This window comes from Schistocerca gregaria, chromosome 2 (genome assembly GCF_023897955.1).
Source record: "Schistocerca gregaria isolate iqSchGreg1 chromosome 2, iqSchGreg1.2, whole genome shotgun sequence".
Classification (NCBI taxonomy): Eukaryota; Metazoa; Arthropoda; class Insecta; order Orthoptera; family Acrididae; genus Schistocerca; species Schistocerca gregaria.
This window is the reverse complement of record NC_064921.1, coordinates 725871322-725893539: the sequence shown is the minus strand read 5'-3', so window position 1 is coordinate 725893539 and position 22218 is coordinate 725871322. Positions and strand designations below refer to the sequence as shown.

General features: G+C 42.2%; 1 protein-coding gene across 1 annotated transcript in view; it reads left to right on the top strand.

Annotated features, from left to right (window-relative positions):
• Positions 1 to 22218, top strand: part of LOC126334852 (FERM, ARHGEF and pleckstrin domain-containing protein 1) — a 648075-nt gene that overhangs the window by 383719 nt on the left and 242138 nt on the right. The window contains exon 3 of the mRNA XM_049997520.1: positions 17231 to 17335. Within this exon, the coding sequence (XP_049853477.1) occupies positions 17231 to 17335 (105 nt within the window). The remainder of the gene's footprint in view (positions 1 to 17230; positions 17336 to 22218) is intronic.

Below are 22218 nucleotides of genomic sequence, written 5' to 3'. Positions count from 1 at the left end.
TCTTTGCACACTCCCACTAGCATAATCATATTCTGTAGCTCCTGTTTGTTTTAATGACCAGAGTCGCAAGATGACTCAGCTACGTTAATTAGTGTATTAACCCCCCGTTGCTAGCGCGGATGTCACTCATCATCCACATGGCTTTCCCGCTCAATTTTGTCTGACAGGGCTGGGTTGAGTTCGCACTATTTTCAGTACTGTACCTTTCTGTTAACTCTCCGGCTGTTAGCTCCAATCATTGTTGGCTTTTCAGTTACGAAAGAGATTGTTTATGACATTTTATTATAGTCTGGAGGACACGCGCGAGCTCTGCTGCCACAATCCGAAAAAAATTAAATCTGTATTACTTAATTGCTTTCCTAGAATCAATCGATCTTTCATGTGCGTAAAATTAGACGTATTGAAACTGATCGCGGTTACCTTCCGTGTTACTCGCATGTTTGGTTCCAGGGTGAGTAATTGGAGTGAGGGTCGCATGGGTGACGTGTGATTATACTTAATGCTTGACGATAGACGTAAGTGTCTCGAGGTGCCTCGCGCAGATTAACATTTATTGTAATTGTGGGAGTGATCAAGCGTGTTAACCACGAGTAAAATGTTACGATTATACATTCTGAGCGACTAAGATTAATTAACTGTCTTGGTTGGAGTATTTTTTAATGACCGGCGTCGGTTCGTCATTAACCATCCTCGGATCTGGTGTGTATCGTTTACGTGCTACGCCACATAATAAATGAATATTACTCTGGTAACAGATACAATCAGATCTGAGGATGATTCATGCTGAACCGAAACCGGTCAATAATGGAATCAAGGTGGATAATGTATCTGTTTTAAAAGCAGCGATTGCGGATTTTATCTTCAACGACGTAATGTCGAATTTCGGAAAATTTCCAACAACACATTCACTCTTTCGAATAATGTTATTTGCCAAAACCTTGCCTCGATATTTTAAAAATATTGGTAAGAATGTAAGTAGGATTCTTGCTAGTGAGACAAACTGTATTCATTAAGTAAGTAATTCCAAAGTAAAATAAAACTAATGATATGTGTGATGGTGATTCCAAAAATAAGAATATAGTTAGTCGCAGGAATCGCATTTAGGGCACAATTCGCAATCATACGCTCGGGATCGTTTTGCCTATTCAACAAGCATTTATTTATTTTATTTCCAAATTTTTCGACTCTTGTATTTAATTCGCTGCGAAGCTGGTTACAAAATGGTGAGAAGGATTGTTGTCTGCTGGGAGCTCGTGGGTGGTAGTGAAGTAAAGAAATCTAATTATCAATACAGATTTAGACATCTACTTGTTTGAATTTTTCGAGTGATTCTTCTACCACACTCCCCTAATAGGACTATCAGTTGCTCTGACATTTTTCGGCATAGCATAATTTTTAAATATGTTGTCTATGTCGGATTCTCTCGGACCACAAGGGAACGACGAAACCGATATTCGGCGGTTAAAACAGAAAACATTTTCGTCGAAACATTACAGCCCTCACAAAACAAACGTTAATGGCAGGTTCGAACAAGAAAAACAGGGGAAACAACTGACTGCGGAAGCGAACGTTCTGTACTGTTCACACGCAGTCAGCTCAACACTGTCGAGGCTCACGAGAAAGACAGGCCGGGGCGAGTACGTCACTGCACTCGCATACGGGGGCACTGCAACAAACTTTTGACGCCACACTGGCGAATGCTCTGCTCCGTGCAGGACCCACGAGGAATCACTATTTAATTGAAAGGGTACCAACTAAAGGTCTTAATTTTGTCGTGTGTCATCGAGAACTTTCATGCATTTAAACACACAGTAGAGAATTATTGAACTCGTCTGAAATAGTTACTCGCTCCTCGCCGGAAGCGGGTGCTGACACTCGTTAAGATCTGCGGTGTCACGTACACCCTACTGCCTGTCTTTTTCTTGGGCCTCGTCTCGCATTGCAGTTTTGACGAGTGCCAGCAGTGAGTAACTATTTCAGACAAAATTAATAATTCTTAACTGCGTGTCTAGATGTGTGCAAACTCTCGATAGCACAGGACAGAGTTAAGACCTTCAGTGGATACCTTTTCATTAACATGGATTTCCCATGGACCCTGCACGGCGCCTAGGGTTCGCAAAGTATGGCGGACAAGTCGAGTAGTGTAACGTCACAAGTTCGTTGCGGGGCCCGTATTTCTCATGGATCCCGCCCGGAACCTGTTCACGTCTATGCGAGCGATGCAGCGGAAAGTACCTGAACTTCATTCGACAATTTGCGATCGAGCACCTACAAACCGTGCATTACCGAATGCTGTTCGCTCGCGATCGTGTGCCGTTTTTATCATAACGCTCTTTTCGACCAGATTATCACTGGGGAGGGGAAAAACAGACCGATGGAAACCGATACCTCTGTTGCACTTGTGAATAACGGGTATTTTTCGATATTTGTTTGGCCTTGGTTATGACAGGTGTCTTTTTATTTTTTGCTAATAATTGGGTAAAAAAAAACGAGTGGTGAAATTTGTTGACTTTTAATAATTTTTTTAAACGAGTAATTTTTATTCGTTAGATTTCCATTGCTTTGATATATTGCCTTAGAATAGAAAATGGCTAAAGCGATCAGTGTTATTCTAATAAGAATGCTGACAAAGAAGATCGTGGCACAAATCCGACGACCCCGATCCCGCCTCAAATCCAGGCTTAGGTCGCCCGATGCTGCTGCCGTTATTGGCTGCGCACATCGGTGAGTGGACCTCGGATATCCTTCCCCTGATTATTGTTCGGGTATAGGGAGCAGGGGCACGAGTCTCCTTCCTGGCCGCTTTTCAGAACGGCGGCAGACGGAGAATAATAGTGCATCTGTTACTATGTGGCATGGCCTGTTGGATGGTACGCGTGTACTTGCAGTGTGTGAGACTTACCCACATTTGATTTCTGTGTTAAGATTTGCACTGTCGTCGTCGGACATAGTCTTGGAAGTACTTTACTAAGTGCGGTATCAGTTCAAATGGCTCTGAGCACTATGGGACTTAACATCTGAGGCCATCAGTCCCCTATAACTTAGAACTACTTAAACCTAACTAACCTAAGGCCATCACATACATCCATGCCCGAGACAGGATTCGAAACTGCGACAGTAGCGGTCGCGCGGTTCCAGACTGAAGCGCCTAGAACCGCTCGGCTACAACGGCCGGCCGCCGTATCAGTGAAGTACAGTGCTCCAGTTGCTTAAAAAGATTAAGATCAGGAGCTGGCTCAAGTGATTTGAGACAACAGCAAGCAAAATTTACAATAACCGAACGGATTTGGAGCCCGCTAGTTCGTACTGAGTCCAACTGCCCTAAGCACTGCGTCACCACCGGAGATCAACCAACAGCGCACTCATACTAGGACAAAAATACACCAATACAATGACAGAACACTCAGAATAATGATATTAGCTGCTAAAGACATCATTCATAGCAAAAAACTTTTGAACATGCGACCAAAGCGCACATGTCAGGTTAGAGTAACACTAGTTGCTACTCTGACATTATGGGAACGAAGTCATAAGTATAGGATAATAATCCTTTAAACTTCAGAAACAGCCGAATGCACAGAGTTAAAAACAGATCCTCCGTCAACACTCCAAAACGAGCAAGTAAATTTTAGGACAAAGGAAATCAAACGACAGTAATAAGTTCTACTTAAATGATTACATGCAATGTACAATACTACTCTATCATACAACAAAACCTCATGTAGATATCTAACTTTGTTAATTTGTTGTTTTGAGGACGGTGACTGTAGAAAAAAAGACAAGAAAACAACATTTTTTGTCGTAGTAACTAGACAAAGTAATATCGAGCTATACTTTTATGAGTTACATTGTGATGGATATTTATTTTTAAGATATCTTAGAACTTATTGTTTTAGGATGTACACGTATTTAAAACTCGACCTGGTCTTCGCCCGGTTCATGTAATAATCACCATAGTAGATGTAACCCTAAGAGGAGGAGCTCTTACAAAGATATTTACTCATTCTATTCGGATAGATGGTGAAGGCATATGGCAGTTTAAGCTGGAAGCCCCTGGCAATTTTTCAGTCGCCTGACGGGAAGGCTTTTGCCTCCTTGTGCTCAGTGCTTCTTTCCTTATCAACGTGGGAGTGTTGAAAAATGGTTCAGATGGCTCTGAGAACTATGGAACTTAACATTTGTGGCCATCAGTCCCTTAGAACTTAGAACTACTTAAACCTAACTAACCTAAGGACATCACACACATACCTCTACATAACATGCCTTTATCTGTTTGTAGCCCTTGAAATCGAACAAATTAACAAGCGGACAGAATTCTCTGACCTGAATTTTCATCCTTAGGAACTGGCTGTGAGTCGTGCTCAAATAGTGACAGCGCCGTTCTCAAATAGTGACACGATCCTCGATTACAATATGATTTTTGAGCAAAGTTTCAAAAAATTAAAATCAGTGGTGATGTTTTTGCAGTACTCAAGCATTTATCACTTTAAGAGAAAAGCAGTAAATTGTGGATGGATTAAGTTTTTCTTTTATTTTGCCTTTTTAATTTAACATTTTGATTATGTGTGTCTTGAAACTGAGGCAGTCAAATATTTTTTAGTGTTTGTTCGATTTGTATGTTTATTACAGGAAATAATAGGAATAAAAAAACAAAAATCGGTTATTTCAGTACCGGTTACTTTGAACGATTTTAGCTCTCAGGTTAACCTGGGAGTTGAGAAATAACGATATAACCGAAAACCGGTTGTTTCAGCGATGACCGCTACGCCTATTTCTCAGCCGCGCTACTGTTCGCTCAGGTATAAGACAGTGTTGATAGAAATCAGACGAACTGTTATTCTCCGTAAATCGCGTCTGCCGCCGTTCTGAAAAGCGGCCAGGAAGGAGACTCGTGCCGCTGCTCCCTATGCCCGAACAATAATCAGGGGAAGGATATCCGAGGTCCACTCACCGATGTGCGCAGCCAATAACGGCAGCAGCATCGGGCGACCTAAGCCTGGATTTGAGGCGGGATCGGGCTCGCCGGATTTGTGCCACGATCTTCCCGAGAGAACCGGGCGTCCGGAGACGCTACCACCGATGCGCTGAAAGCCAATACGGGGTGCGGTGCGGTGGTATTGGCATCTGGAGAGAGCGCATCGGCCCCGTCTGTTATTCGGGAGGCAGCGAGTGACCCGTCCGTCAGATAGCCTGCCGAATACCTCCCCATTTTCCGCGCCAGCCAATTTCAAATCCTGTACTTCCGTGAGCTGTTAAGTGTCCAGAAAAGTAGGGTGGCGTCAGTTGTGAAGGTGGGTAATAGTGGAGCTAGGTGACGTCAACCTTTCCGTTTCATACAACAAAACGAATTCACGGAAAAGCTAATTTTTAAAAATATTTTTTTAATTTTTTTGTTGAACCACACAATGACCCGCGGAAATTAGCCGGTGACTGAAAAATAGGCACTCAAACTTTTAATTAGCACCTCGACAAAGTAAAGTTACATAATTAATTCTTTGTTAATTTGCAGGTACGTTGATCCAATTGTGGCACATATTGAAATTTCCGCCACACAGCACCATAGTACATAATTAGAGGAGCCAAAAAACGGGTAAAACCACCACTGCAGTATCCCGTTTTTTCTCCAGTAGCGGCGTGCTGTGGTGCAGAGACTTCATTGTGTATCAGGAGAGGATATAAAAGGTGATTAATAGAAAGAACATATTTCAGTTGTTTGATACCGATAAACTATGAAAGATAGAAACACATTGTGCTTGTCACTGGATAGAGAAAGGTTCAAATTTCTATGTTCACACAGATTCTATACCACACACTCGACGTGACCACCAAGCGTTGCTCGGGAAACATCGAAACGGTAGTGCATTTCATTCCACATACGAATCAACATGTCGTTGTTTATTGAATCGACAATGTCAACAATTCTTTTTCTCAGCTCTTGAAGAGTAACTGCCATAGGTGGGGCAAAGCCTCAGTCTTTTACATAACCCTAGAAACAAATCGTAAGGTGTGAGGTCTGGTTATCTGGGAGGCCAAAAGCGGTGAACAAGATCTTGTTTTCCACCTCTTCGAATCCTACGTCGTGGGATGGCGCTATTACTATAACGCCTTACCTAAAGGAGAAAGTGAGACGAAACGCCGGCATGCTAAAAATGAAATAATTGGAATCTCCGTGAAGTTCAAGAAACAACCAATTTTTCAGCATGTTTAAGTATGACATTCTTGTTACTGTGTTCTCCGCAAAAAAAAAAAAAGGTCCATAAACTTCGTACACAGGAACGGTACAAAACGCATTCAGTTTCGGTGAGTCTCGTTCACGTTCGCCGATGGCGCCAGGATCTTGTGACCCCTAAGTTGTTACATTATGGCGATTTACTTTACCCAGTAGAAGAAACGTCGATTCGTCCGAAGAGATGAGTCGTTCAGAAAAAGTGTCCGTGTCATATCATCGGGAATTGATACGCAAAATTCGTGCTTTCTGTTATGATCGCTGGGACGCAATTGCTGCAGTAAATACAACTTGTAAAGCTTCATATGCAGGCGTCGTTTCAGATCACGCCATACCGTTGTCTGAGGAAGTTGAAGTTTCTAGCCTGCCCGTCTTCTGCTCTGTCGAAGGCTCCGTGTGAACGCATCTCGTATATGCTCGACATTTTCGTCAGAATTGCATGGCCGACGAGCGCTTTTGCCTTTCCATTTGCAACCACCCTCCAAGAACTTTTTATGCAGTCTGCTTGTGCAGAGGCAGTTTCTTGCTGAATCGACGTTACAGGTGAACAATGGATTGACTTCGCAGAAATTCCAAAACACGGTATGTTTTCTCTTATGGTGTAGTCGCCATGCTACAACAAGAAAACAGCAGCACTACTGTGACAAAACTTTGAACCTTCCTGTATCCAGCGACACGCCCAGTATATACCCAGCTTTTATAATTTGACTGTAATAAACAACTGAAATCTGCTCTTTTGTTTTGAATCCCCCTGGTAAAACTGTGTGCCGGACATAGACTCGAATTCGGGACCTTTGCCTTTCGCAGTCAAGTGCTCTACCGACTGAGCTACCCAAGCCCAGCTCACGATCCGTCCTCACAGCTTCAAATCCGCCAGTACCTTGTCTCCTACCTTCCAAACCTCACATTCTGTAAACATCCTCCAGGCTGTGGCTAAGCCATCTCTCCACAGTATTCTTTCTTCCAGGAGAGCTAGTTTTGCAAGGTTCGCAGAAGAGCTCTTGCGAGGTTTGGAAGGTAGGAGACGAGGTACTGGCCGAATTAAAGCTGTGATGACGGGTCGTGCTTGGGTAGTTCAGGCGGTAGAGAACTTGCCCGCGAAAGGCAAAGTCCCCGATTTCGAGTCTCAGCCCGGCATACAGTTCTAATCTGCCAGGAAGTCTCAAAGACTTAATTATATAAATGTATCTTTTCGAATCGTAATGAAACTTTATTACTGTCCCTATTATCTGGATCATAGTGCACAAAATTTGATGATGGCCAATTAAATCAACTGTGAAGGTGAATTCTTTTCCCAGAATGTGGAAACTGATATTCATTAATTGAGAAGGGCAAAGGCCGAAGAAATGTTAGTAGCTGAAGCTTTTACAACAGTAGTGTATTAGCTACTAAGTTGATATAAACGGTATCATACATAACTGGATGTAATTTGATCCCGTAAGTATCGAAGTATCAAAACAAGTAGTTTTAAATATTTTACTGTAAGCACACGACATATTAATGATTCAAGAATCAGCAGACAGGTTACTGCGTGCATATTATTTCAGTAACTTAATACAAGGAATATTACGTAAAACTTCTAAAAAAAAAAAGCTAATGGGGTGTTATGGCAATGATGCAGCCCCCAAAGTAAACTTGTTCTAGAAGACTTCATCGTAGAGCGTATTTGGGTTGTCGAATTGGACGTGTTTGTAATAAAGATGTTGAAACAAAACTGTCCAGATGCGAACATAATACGTGATATAGTAACTGTAACACGCTCTAGAACCCTACCCGGCAAGAGACGAAAATATAGTTTTGTTAAGTAAGGTGTAAAAATGAAATATTAAGTCGTATACAGCGCACCGAAATGAAATTTCTAAGAACAAGAGACTATCCTTAGAACAGGACGAATAAAAACTGAAATAATACGGCAAGAAGTAGAGGCGAAGATAGTCGAGGAGAAAGTAAACGAAAACGGCATCTAATATGAGCATATGCAAATGATGGACAGTAAAAGGCTTTTCAAATATTGGAGGACGAATACGGAAGACCTAAGAAAATATGGAAGAAAATTGTGAAGAGAGAACAGGCTTGAAAGCTCAATCTCTGGAGGAGGAGAATGTATCTTTGGAAATTTGCTATTCATCCACACCCATGCCTCTTCACAAACCACTTGATGAGGGGCGACGAAGAGCACAAGGAGTAGCACTGTCGTTACCCCCTTTCCTGCCGCGCGGTGTAGGCCGCCTTGCCACGTCGAAGGCCCGAATCCTCCCTCGGGCATGGGTGTGTGTGTCGTGCTTAGCGTTTAGTTAGTTTAACGTGGGCTAAGTAGTGTGCAAGCCAAGGGACCGATGACCTTAGCAGTTTGGTCCCATAGGAACTTACCACAAAATTCCAATTTACCCTCTTCCCTGTTCCCTTTTGCGAATGGTGCACGGGATTGTCGTTAAGGCTTCGTGTGAGTTTGGAAACGTCTGACTTTTCTGTCATGGTGGTTTCCCGAAGTGTATGCAAGAAGAAGTAGTATATTGCTTGATTCTAATTGTAGCGTGCGGAATCAGAATTTTCGCAGTGTACCTCTACTTAATGCACCAGGTATCTCTTGCAAGAGTCTACAACTGAAATTGTATGAGCGATACCGTTGCTCTTTCTATTTGCATTTGTGATTTTAGATATTGATTTCATTGCACTTTGTCGTGTAAAGTATTGCGTAGTATAGAGTATTCGATCACATGAACAATTTAATTCCCACCGCAGTCTTATTTTCGTTTCTCTCAAAATAACTGAAGTAAGTAAACCTAATTTGTGTTAGTCTGGTGGTTGTGGAATAGAGCAAATGGAGGCGCGCTCGCGTCTTTGTACCAAATACACAAATAAAATTGAAGAGTATTACAAAACATTAGTGGCCGAGCGGTTCTAGGCGCTACAGTCTGGAAGCGCGCGACCGGTACGGTCGCAGGTTAGAATCCTGCCTCGGGCATGGATGTGTGTGACGTCCTTAGGTTAGTTAGGTTTAAGTAGTTCTAAGTTCTAGGGGACTGATGACCTTAGAAGTAAACTCCCATAGCGCTCAGAGCCATTTGAACCATTTTTGAACAAAATATTAGTGTCAACTACTTCATTTCATTAAATCATTTTACGCGTTATCAAGGAAGCGATAAAGAAGTGAATATTATGCGGGCAAAGTAGTCACAAGATTTCTTCCGCTTGTCTCAGCAGCAGTAGCAGAACAAGATGTAAGATAGCTACAACCTTCGGTCGATAAATTGGATTTTTGTTTTTTAGGATTCTTTCGGTGAGTCTTATTCTGACGTCTACCTTTCGTGTAATTAAGTTTGCATGGTCGTTCCATTTTAAATAACTTCGGACGCACACTCCTAGATATTTAACAGTTGTGACTGTTTTCAGTAATTGTACGTGTTACATCTGCTTATGTTGAGAATGAATGACCATTTCCTGAACCTAGTGTTGATTTTGTGTTTATACTTATATTTATGCAGTTGTAGTATCAACCGCGAGCAGCCGCCGGAAGCATCCGACGTTATTCATCAGGTCAGTTCTGTATATGTACCTAACAAGCATACGTTTCGCGCTTAACCAACTTCCGCAATTTGTGGTAGTGCTCTCAGAAATATTTTTTTGTACTGTTGCAATCATATTATTATTCGTAGTTTTTGCAGTGTATGCTGAAACAGTTCGACAAACTTAAAGGCAATATTAGAAGCACAGGAAAATAGTATTACTGGTTGCTGCTGGTCTCTAGGAAGGTGAATTATTAGCATAAAACGCGTTCAGAAACTCAGGAACAGATTGATGCCTGTGACATAGGACTATACGAGGTGTGATCAAGAAGTGTCGCGAATTTCTTAAGTTCGCAGGCTTTATTCATCCGATTTTCAATTTTTTTTACCCTGTTGGTACAATGGCCCTGATGTATGCATTTTCAACTGTTTTGAATATTTAGTTTGTTGTTGACAGTAAAAATGTTGTACGTGACTTCGAGTGCTCGGCGAATTTTTGCTTTCGAGAAAGATGTTTCATATCAGCGTACACTCCGCTGCAGAGTGAAAATCTCATTCTGGAAACATCCTCCAGGTTGTGGCTAAGCCATGTCTCCGCAATATCCTTTCTTTCAGGAGTGCTAGTTCTGCAAGGTTCGCAGGAAAGCTTCTGTAAAGTTTGGAAGGTAGGAGACGAGGTACTGGCAGAAGTAAAGCTGTGAGGACGGGGCGTGAGCCGTACTTGGGTAGCTCAGTTGGTAGAGCACTTGCCCGCGAAAGGCAAAGGTCCCGAGTTCGAGTCTCGGCCTGGCACACAGTTTTAATTTGCCAGGAAGTTTCATATCAGCGCACACTCTGCTGCAGGGTAAAAATCTCATTCTGTAAGCGTATAATCTCTTCAATTATGTTTTTCCCAAATTCATAGCATATCTAATTTCACTACCTATCGATGGCCCTTGAGAATTACATTATTTCATCGAAAAAGTATGTAGTTAGTGGAATAACACGTTAGATAATGAAGTTCTGCATGATAAACATATGGCAAAATACTCTCCTCTTTGCGTGCTGTCATTTGACAAAATCTCTTGAAGATATCTGAAATCGTTTACGAAATATGAGGAGTGTTTCGGATATTTCATCTGGTTTTATCGCTGGTGCAGTGCGAACGCAAATGAATTCTATATCAGACCAGTTTTCTCGAGATTGGTGACAGAGTGAGACCTCCTTGTAAGTCTGAAGAAGAATTCAGTATGTTAGCTAACTTTCACATGAAGCAATACTTTTTCGAATTTCTTGCAGTATCTTTTACTTTTAAATAAATATCACAGTAACTGTGCCCATTAACGAAATGATGGTCACGTAATCTTAAACCTGACATATAAAGCTTTAAGTAACCCAGAAATGATCCGTTTTTACCGAATAGTTTCCGTAAAATCGTTTGAGGAAGACTGCAGGACGTGACCCTTCGATTCTGTCGTCGCCGATCGGCTGAAGGGTGGCGAACACTGGCGGCCTCCCCTTCTGAACAAACGAATGAACTTTAAACGAAAATTGGTCACTGCGCATCGGCCACCTTATCCTGCGCACACTCTACCACAAATGCAATGAGCAGCACCTCAAATATGTTCTTGTGGTGGAAAGCCGCGAGGAACTATTCCAGACGAAGTTAACATTTGTTAACTGCGTGTTTAAATGCGTGCGAGCTGTTGATAGCACATGACAAAGTTAAGGCCTTCAGTAGGTAACTTATCATTGATATATTGATTTGGGCGCTGCACTGCACAGAGCGTTTGCGAAGTATAGCGCACAGGCGACTAGTGTGCCTTCACAAGTTCTTTGTGCGGGTGGGGAGGGGGGGGGGGGGGTATTTCTCGTTGGACCTGAAAAGTAATGGTTCAACCGCGCGCGGCTCTGGGCAGCGCTTCTCGTTTCCCATTTTTACTGACGCGCGCCACCTACAAACACTTCCACTCTGCGCGGTTATGCCGTGGTCCGCGCTGCGCGTTTGTGCGCGGCGCGTCCGATGTGGTCGCGACTTAATGAGACAAGCGTGCGACCGGTACCCTATTTTGCTTCCGCCCAGCGAATCACGATCCCACAATTGTTTGTCATTCACCCTAAACTAAAAGAAACGCTATATGCAAACCCGATACTGTTTCTGGTGACTCGCTGGTCTGTAGGGTACTTGCCAAGACCTCCAAAGAATGCTCAGTGTAATTCCGAACTATTATTGTTGTCTACATAGTTCCACGTAGTCAGCGCGTACACAACTTTCTCATTAGAGCGCGCCCCGCCAAGCACAACAGCGCAGGCGCAGCGCTCGTCCATCTCCGCACTACGAGACGGCGCTGCCATAAAGACGGACCAAATTCTGCTTCCGCCGATCCACGTATTAATATGTAACGCAGCCAATGCTGCTAACGTAGAACCTTTTCTCCTCGCGGATCACACTCGCGCAGTGATACATGAACGCGCGAGGTATTATAACGAGTGTACAGACCTCCGATTAATCACTCTGCATTTGTCTGCACCAGTGTGTACCAGTCTGCGTTTGTCTGTACCAGTCTATAGTCAAGTTTCAGCTGCGCCTAATGAGATTACCATATTCCTGTACATAGACACTTTTGTCAAGTATCAGAGATATATGTGAGAATAAGATTAACGTTCCAATACCAAAGGAACTTCAGATTGACAATTGTAAATAGCATCCAGAACCAAGTTAAGTAGTTTTTATGCTTGTTATTATTTTAATAAATGTGTTTGAAAATTAATCAAGTCTGTTTAAAGTTGATCACCGTCAATCTGCTACTCTAAGCGTGCAAGGGCATTTCTATCGTCTGACCTAACGGCAGAAGATAAACACGCCACGATAAGACCACGAGACATTGTGCTGACACTCGCCTACTTCGTTAGAGCGACCAGTCAAATAATCTGATGGTGTGTGTACTGAAGGTCTTACAGTACGCACACCACAATTATGAACATTCACTTGATAAAATGATATTTGGCGAGGGTTTCAGTTACCGTAACACAAGCTGACGTGGATCTAGAAAACACAGAACCCTGCGGATCATGTCTGTGTGATCGCGATAGGGCTCTTACCTGTCTTACAACGCCCATGGATATATAAAATATAATCATGTCTGTGTGCTCAAAAAAGGGTCAATTATCTGTCTTACCACTGTGATACAGAGGTTGTCGCGTGTACCTGCTATAGCAGTCAGACTCAAAAAGGCTACAATTCTTAGTCTTGTTGGCTATTACAGCCAGGATATGAAAAAATGGAACTTGTGATCAGGGCAGAGGCTTGTTGGCCTAATGCAGGTCTCTTATTATCTCTGAGATCACAACTAAATATATCTGTGAAATACACTCAGTAGATCTGTCGAATGCCGTGCTTGTGCAGATTGTATATAATGGTAGACTATATTAAGCAGATAAAGGTAAAATATATGAAGAGATAAAACTGATGTTAACTGCCACGAACAGCACAGTAAGAAAGATGAACGTAATGCAACAAAATCTGTGTCTACAGTATAACAAGGTTGTCAACTCCGACATGGATGTAAGATTTAGCCAATATATATTGTCAAATTTAGCCAGTTTTGCTCGTAGAAAAACGAAGGCAAGATTAATCTGAAATTATTTGGCTACAATATTGCCGAATCTCCGTACATACATCGCATCTCTGTGCATAAAGTACGTTGTCCGAGCGTTTCGTCATTTGAGCGTGTATCAATATTTATTTTAGGCCAATCAATAATTTACATTTTTCTCTCTTCTGAGGAACGGTGATGCTTTCAATGATGCCATTAACATATTGCTTGCGCTCTGTTATAATATGAACACTCAAAGCTGAGGGTTGTGATTCAGTAACGTGAACATATTCTCTAAATCTTGTTTTGAAGTTATCCTGATTTGCACAACATAAAAGTTATCACATTCTGTACATGTTGTTTTATATACTCTGAACAAGTTATATGCCTGACTTATCGATGTTGTGTATAATGCGGCATCCTACTGCTTTCTCTGTTCTGAAGCCAATTTGCAGCCTAGTTTTCCGTGACAAACAACGTATCTTATCGGAAATGTAAACCCTGTATGGTAAAACTATAAACTCACTTTTTTGTTCGCTCCTTTCTAATGTGACCTGATGTCTGTTCCTGGTCTGTGCCGTCAGTTTCTTGGCGCCTAACCTCATTAATAATATTGGATCAAAGTCATTGTTGGATACTAGCATTTTCAATGCGTGTAATTCAGTACCAATATTCGCTTCACTTAAAAGATATATGATAATCCTGTCAGTCGATGACAGGAAATTCGCTTCTTTATGGGACCGTGGAGGGCAAGAACTGTTGTGAAATATGTAATCAGATGTAGCGGATGTCTGGGATACATTGAACCTGTAGGCACCCTTCCGTTTTATGATCCAAGAAAATAATAGTCCTGTTGCTCTCATGCTCCGTGCTGAAGCTGATAACCTTGTGTGATGTACTGAACTGTTGGTAACATCTGCTAGCTTCATCAAGAATGTCATCAAACAGGATTAATGCGTCATCTATTAAACGACTAAGGATATGACTGTTTTAGACATGCCATCGCAAAGTCCAAAAAAATTGTTTCCAGCATGACCTAAAAATATATTTGCGGGTTTTCCTGGCAGAAAATTCCACATACACTATGTGATCAAAAGTATCCGGACACCTGTCTGAAAATGACTTGCAAGTTCGTGGCGTCCTCCATCGGTAACACTGGAATTCAATATGGTGTTGACCAACCCTTAGCCTTGATGACAGCTTCCACTCTCGCAGGCATACGTTCAATCAGGTGCTCGAAGGTTTATTGGGGAATCGCAGCCCATTCTTCACGAAGTGCTACACTGAGGTGAGGTATTGGTGTCGGTCGGTGAGGCTTGGCACGAAGTCGGCGTCCCAAAACATCCCAAAGGTGTTCTATAGGATTGGTACTGAAACAGAGGATGACAGACTAAAGGCCGAGATACTACATGTCTTTTTCCAAAGCTGTTTTACAGAGGAAGACTGCACTGTAGTTCTTCTCTAGAATAGCGTAGCGTTCCAAAGGATTGGAAAAGGGCACAGGTCATCCCCGTTTTCTAGAAGGGACGTCGAACAGATGTGCAGAACTATAGACCTATATCTCATAACGTCGATCAGTTGTAGAATTTTGGAACAAGTATTATGTTCGAGTATAATTACTTTCCTGGAGACTAGAAATCTACTCTGTAGGAATCAGCATGGGTTTCGAAAAAGACAGTCGTGTGAAACCCAGCTCGCGCTATTCGTCCACGAGACTCAGAGGGCCATAGACATGGGTTCACAGGTAGAGGCCGTGTTTCTTGACTTCCGCAAGGCGTTCGATATAGTTCCGCACAGTCGTTTAATGAACAAAATAAGAGCATGTGGACTATCAGACCAATTGTGTGATTGGATCGAGGAGTTCCTAGATAACAGAACGCAGCATGTCATTCTCAATGGAGAGAAGTCTTCCGAAGTAAGAGTGATTTCAGGTGTGCCGCAGGGGAGTGTTATGGGACCGTTGCTGTTCACAATATACATAAATGACCTGGTGGATGACATCGGAAGTTCACTGAGGCTTCTTGCAGATGATGCTGCGGTGTATTGAGAGGTTGTAACAATGGAAAATTGCACTGAAATGCAGGAGGATCTGGAACGAATTGACGCATGGTCAGGGAATGGCAATTGGATCTCAGTGTAGACAAGTGTAATGTGCTGCGAATACATAGAAAGATAGATCCCTTATCATTTAGCTACAAAATAACAGGTCAGCAAATGGAAGCATTTAATTCCATAAATTATCTGGGAGTACGCATTAGGTGTGATTTAAAATGGAATCATATAAAGTTAATCGTCGGTAAAGCAGACGCCAAACTGAGATTCATTGGAAGAATCCTAAGGGAATGCAATCCGAAAACAAAGGAAGTAGGTTACAGTACGCTTGTTCGCCCACTGCTTGAATACTGCTCAGCAGTGTGGGATCCGTACCAGATAGGGTTGATAGAAGAGATAGAGAAGATCCAACGGAGAGCAGCGCGCTTCGTTACAGGATCATTTAGTAATCGCGAAAGCGTTACGGAGCTGATAGATAAACTCCAGTGGAAGACTCTGCAGGAGAGACGCTCAGTAGCTCGGTACGGGCTTTTGTTAAAGTTTCGAGAACATACCTTCACCGAAGAGTCAAGCAGTATATTACTCCCTCCCACGTATATCTCGCGAAGAGACCATGAGGATAAAATCAGAGAGATTAGAGCCCACACAGAAGCATACAGACAATCCTTCTTTTCACGAACAATACGAGACTGGAATAGAAGTGAGAACCGATAGTTACTCAGGGTACCCTCCGCCACACACCGTCAGGTGGCTTGCGGAGTATGGATGTAGATGTAGATCCAGGTCAGGACCCTCTCAAGCCCAGTCCATTACAGGGATGTTATTGTTGTGTAACAACTCCGCCACAGACCGTGCATTATAATCAGGTGCTCGATCGCGGTGAAAGATGCCATCCCCGAAATGCTCTTAAACAGTGGGAAACCAGACGGTGTTTAAAACATCAGTGTATGCCTGTGCTGTGATAGTGCCACGCAAAACAACAAGGGGTGTAAGCTCCTTCCTTGAAAAACACCACCATACCATAACACCACCGCCTCCGAATTTTACTGTTAGCACTACACACGCTGGCAGATGACGTTCACCGAGCATCCGCCATACCCACACCCCGCCATCGGATCACCACATTGTGTACCGTGATTCGTCACTCCACACAACGTTTTTTCACTGCTCAATATCGTCCAATTTTTGCGCTCCTTACACCAAGCGAGGCGTCGTTTGGCATTTGCCGGCGTGATATGTGGCTTATGAGCAGCTGCTCGACAATGAAATCCATGTTTTCTCACCTCCCGCCTGGCCGTCATAGTACTTGCAGTAGATCCTGTGTGATGGTCTGCATAGATGTCTGCCTATTACACATTACGACCCTCTTCAACTGTTTACGGTCTCTGTCACTCAACAAAAGCGTACAAACCTGTATGCCTTTGTGCTGTACGTGTCGCTTCACGTTTCCCCTTCACTATCACATCGGAAACAGCGGACCTAGGGATGTTTAGGAGTGTGGAAATATCGGGCACAGACGTATTACATAAATGATACCCAATCACCTGTCCACGTACGAAGTCCGTGAGTCCTGGCGGAGCGCCCCATTCTGCTCTCTCACGATGTCTAATGACCACTTGAGGTCGCTGATATGGAGTACGTGGCCGTAGGTGGCAGCACAATGCACCTAATACGAAAAGCGTATGTTTTTGGGGCTGTCCGGATACTTTTGATCACATATTGTATGTAGGCCTTCTTTTTGTTCATTTACGTAGCCGTCGAAAGAAGGACTGGTTTGCAAGAGTCGACTTAGTGTGTTGATGAAAATGTGTTAATACTGTTAGAGACTACAAATGAGTAGCGAATTCTCAAGCATTTTTCTTTTCTTCCAGGCCAAAGCATTGGGGAGAGTGCTATTTGATCAAGTCTGTAAACAGCTACATCTTTTAGAAGCTGACTACTTTGGTCTGGAGTATCAGGATGCAAATACCACAAAGGTGAGTTAACAAGCACAACACACCATTCCATTTTTCGTGCTGTCGTTTATTGCGATATTAATTGTGGATTTTTAAACTATACGAAATTCATAATTTGCATGTGAAAGAACAAAAATGCAATGTTCGATCAGATTTGACAATTGCTTTACTTGATTTTTCTTGATGTAGTAGTGTTACAGACACATTGTACTGTTTACGTCATGATCTTTACCTAACTGTCCGTATATTACGAGGGTCAGTCAAAAAGTAATGCCTCCTATTTTTTTTTTCTACGTTTAATTGTCAAGAAATTTAAATGCAATTACATAGGTTGAAAACCACAACATTGAGGATCATTTTGTCATTTTTCAATGTAATCTCCGCCCATCTCTACAGTTTTGGTCCATCTTTGAACAAGGGCATGTATCCCAGCACGGTAAAAATCACAGCTCTGCTTCCTAAGCCATTGACGCACGGATGTTTTGACGGCCTCCTCATCTTCAAAATGAATCCCACGATGAGCTTCTTTTAGTGGCCCGAACAGATGGAAGTCTGATGGTGCCAGGTCAGGGCTGTATGGGGGATGAGGCAAAACTTCCCATCCAATTTTGACAATCTCGTCAGAGGTGTGACGACTGGTGTGTGGTCTTGCATTGTCATGCAAAAGAAGAACATCTGCCATTGATTTTGTTGGGCGAACTCGCTGAAGACGTGCTTTAAGTTTTTTGAGGGTTGTGACATATTGAACAGAATTTATTGTGCATCCCTGCTCCAAAAAATCAACCAGAATCACATCCTCTGTATCCCAGAAAACTGTTGCCATAACTTTCCCTGCCGATCGCACAGTTTTGAATTTTTTCTTCCTCGGCGAGCTTGTGTGACGCCACTCCATTGACTGCCTCTTTGATTCGGGTTCAAAAAAATGCACCCATGTTTCGTCCCCGGTCAGAATTTTTTTCAGAAACTCATCTCCCTCCAAACGGAAGCGCTGCAAGTGTTGGGAGGCTATTGTTTTCCTTGCCTCTTTATTCTGATCGGTTAACATTCTTGGAACCCACCGTGCACAAACTTTTGAGTACCCCAATTGTTTAATAATCGTGATCACACTGCCTTTACTAAGAGAAATAATGCGACACACTTCATCTGCAGTCACCCGACGGTCACCACGAATGATGTCATCAACTTGCTGAATGTTGTGTGGAGTCACTGCACTCACCGGCCTGCCGCTCCGCTTTTCGTCAGTCAACGGTGTTTGCCCTTCAGCTTCCTTACAACGACGAACCCATCGTCTAACAGTGCTGACATCCACTGTCACAACACCATACACCTTCTTCAGTCTTTCATGAATGCGTATGGGCGTTTCACCTTCTGCATTCAAGAATTCAATCACACAACGCTGTCTCAAACGAACATCGATGTCGGCCATCTTACAAACTTCTGCTGTGCTGCCACCTGTTGACACAGAAAGTTACTACTGCAGTGGATTGAAGAAGAAGGTTTGAGGAATGGCGCCAACTTCAAATTTTTCACTTAACTTAATTTTTTTAAGTAGAAAAAAAATGGGAGGCATTACTTTTTGATCGACCCTCGTACAATTCAAATTTAATAACAGAGCCCAACTATTTCATATTCAGGGTGAGAAATTTTGAATCAAACTTGTCTTCCTTTATTCACACGTACATCTTGCACAGTGACATGATGGTTAAGTAACAGGTTTATCATTCCCAATTAATGAGATTCAGTTCCTCGTCTGATGATTTCATTTAAGGATTTCCCGCGATGACTTAATGTGAATGCTGGACTGTTCCATTAGGGAGCTCATTGGTTATTCCTGCCTCCATTGTTGTTTAACTGACAGTGTGAACAGGGTAATAAGTACAATGTATCAATCTCCTCTACTTTAGTTTGCTCGGATATGTTTGTGCAATTCTCTTTTTAATAGGAATGTAAAAGTATTTTAAGCTTACGTCCAATTTTTAAAATTTTTAATGACAATTTAGTTGATTATACAGTGTTTTTCTAAATTATTGTAACAAACCTGGATGATGCCTCGGGTCTAAAGAAGTTCTGAAAGTATTTGTATGGAGTGTAGCCATGTATGGAAGTGAAACGTGGACGATAAATAGTTTGTACAAGAAGAGAATAGAAGCTTTCGAAATGTGCTACAGAAGAATGCTGAAGATTAGATGGGTATGTCACATAACTAATGAGGAGGTATTGAATAGAATTGGGGAGAAGAGGAGTTTGTGGCACAACTTGACAAGAAGAAGGGACCGGTTGGTAGGATATGTTCTGAGGCATCAAGGGATCACAAATTTAGCATTGGAGGGCAGCATGGAGGGTAAAAATCGTAGAGGGAGACCAAGAGATGAATACGCTAAGCAGATTCAGAAGGATGTAGGCTGCAGTAGGTACTGGGAGATGATGAAGCTTGCACAGGATAGAGTAGCATGGAGAGCTGCATCAAACCAGTCTTAGGGGTGAAGACAACAACAAGAACAACAACAACAAAAGAATCTTCGTGCGAACTAGTCACATTACAGTAAATTGTGTCTGTCACAAGCAGTAATATGAATGGCTGAAGAAGCCGTTTTATGTTTCCCGGTCCTGTCAATCAGCTACGGAGGTATTATGTACACACTGTTCTGGGTTATTGATGTCATTAAGGTGTGGAAAATCTGACTTTTTCTGTACAGTGAGTGTAGTGTATACGTATGTGTTCGAAAGTGTGTCAACCATATTGTTCTTTCAATCTGTCTTTGTTCATCATCTCATGTGTCCAGAGGAGGGAAGTAAATCTTTGGAAGCTTAAAACGTAACTATTGTGCAAGTGTTTTTATATTTTTGGTTTGTCAGCCTGGAACGGTAGAATACGAAAGCAGATATTGAGTTCTACTTTTATATGGAAGCAGTTTTGGTAACTGGAAATTTCTAATGCAAGGTATGCTGGACGAATTAGATTTGTCGGATCTCACTGCAGAACAAGTGAAGTGACGCGGAAAAGAAATATACTGAGAAAGACGAGCAACACACAAGTCTCACGAGACGTGTTAAAAACAGTCGTTCAACAATAGTAGAACGAATTGCGGACAGCTGCCTGGGATACATGAAAGACTGCAGCAGTGCGTTTCGAATGTGGAAAATATTGCGCGACACCATTTTGAAAGAAAAAACAGCGCTGCTCAGCTACTTCTAATTACACATTTATTGCAACTGATGTTCACTCCAGCAAAAACTGAGTGGACGTTTCTTAGAAATTGACAAGGTGGTACGTGGTCTTCGGTTGAAAGGTGCGACAGCTGAAGAAACTGATGCGGTGTGTCATCTTTTGTTTACAATAACACAATAATATGATAACATTGTAACTGCAATCGAGGCATTATCTACGTAAAATCAGAAGTTAAGCTTTGTAAAAAATAGGCTTACGGATCACTACAAGGAACATGCAAACTTTAAGAAGAAAAGTGAAGTAGGCTCTGGGACAGAACACTGTGTTTAACACATATAGAAACAATTCCAGTCGTGGGAAAACTCAGTGGAAAACCCAACTCCAATGGGACAAGGACAATTCAAGTCGAGAAAAAAATTTGATTTTAAATGTCGCAACTGTGGTGTATTTGAGCACAAAACAAACAAAAACAAGAAAGGCTCTTGTAAATTCAGTAAATTGTGACACGCAAGAAATTCGGATGCGCGTTGAACGAAGAACTTCGGAAATGCTATTTTGTCGTAGTCGTTGTTTACGTATTATAATTGCGTGTTAAGACAGTACCCCCCGTTTCAAGGCAACAACAACATGCTGTGCTTGGTACAATATGTTATAATTAAATGTCAGTTAATAACACAAGGCAGTAAAAACTTTCTGGAATTGCTAAGATGAAAGACACTGTTGTTAAAAAATTGTAAGTGTTAGTGGCTAGAGACGTAGAGGTAAAGAGTTGAAAGTAGTTTCGAGCACTGCTGTATTCAATTTTTTCAAATAAATCTTTGCCTTTGCAAAATATTGTAGGAATTTCTCATTAATGTAATAGAAATATGTACTGCAATAGTCGATCTAATTTACATGTAAGAGCGCTCAGGAGTGAGTTTCTTTGGTTTGTGGCTTGGGTCCGATTAAAAAATGGAAGATCAAAATGCTGCAAGTTAAACGAGTAGAAAAGACGATTATATTCTTGCCTGTAATAAATTCGAGAGCGCCTCAAAAGTAGTGCCACTGAATTTTTTATTCTGTTCTCAACATAGATTTGGTATAACTTATCATAAACATGGCACTGCCGGAAGAGCGATGTGCGAATTTCTCATTAATGTAATAGAACTATGTACTGCAATAGTCGATCTAATTTACATGTAAAAGCGCTCAGGAGTGAGTTTCTTTGGTTTGTGGCTTGGGTCCGATTAAAAAATGGAAGATCAAAATGCTGCAAGTTAAACGAGCAGAAAAGACGATTATATTCTTGCCTGTAATAAATTCGAGAGCGCCTCAAAAGTAGTGCCACCGAATTTTTTATTCTGTTCTCAACATAGGTTTCGTATAACTTATCATAAACATGGCACTGCCGGAAGAGCGATGTGCCGACCACATGCCCCCCCCCCCCCCCCCCCCCCCCCCCATATTCGCATCCAGTGACGCCTGTGGGCTGTGGATGACACTGCAGCAGCTCAGTACCGTTGGGCTTTTATGGTCTGTTCGGGCGGAATTTCATCTTTTTTTAAAAAAATTACGTGTCATGCATATTATTCGGTTGAATTTCACGCTTCGCTGTTTCAAGCTACGACCTACAACCCAGAGGGCTTCGAATGATAGCAAATAATATGGTGGTGTGTAACGTAACAGCGTGCTATAATCGAGTTTCTTATGCATAAAATGTGCTTCCAATTGAAATCCATGGAAGGATCACTGGTAT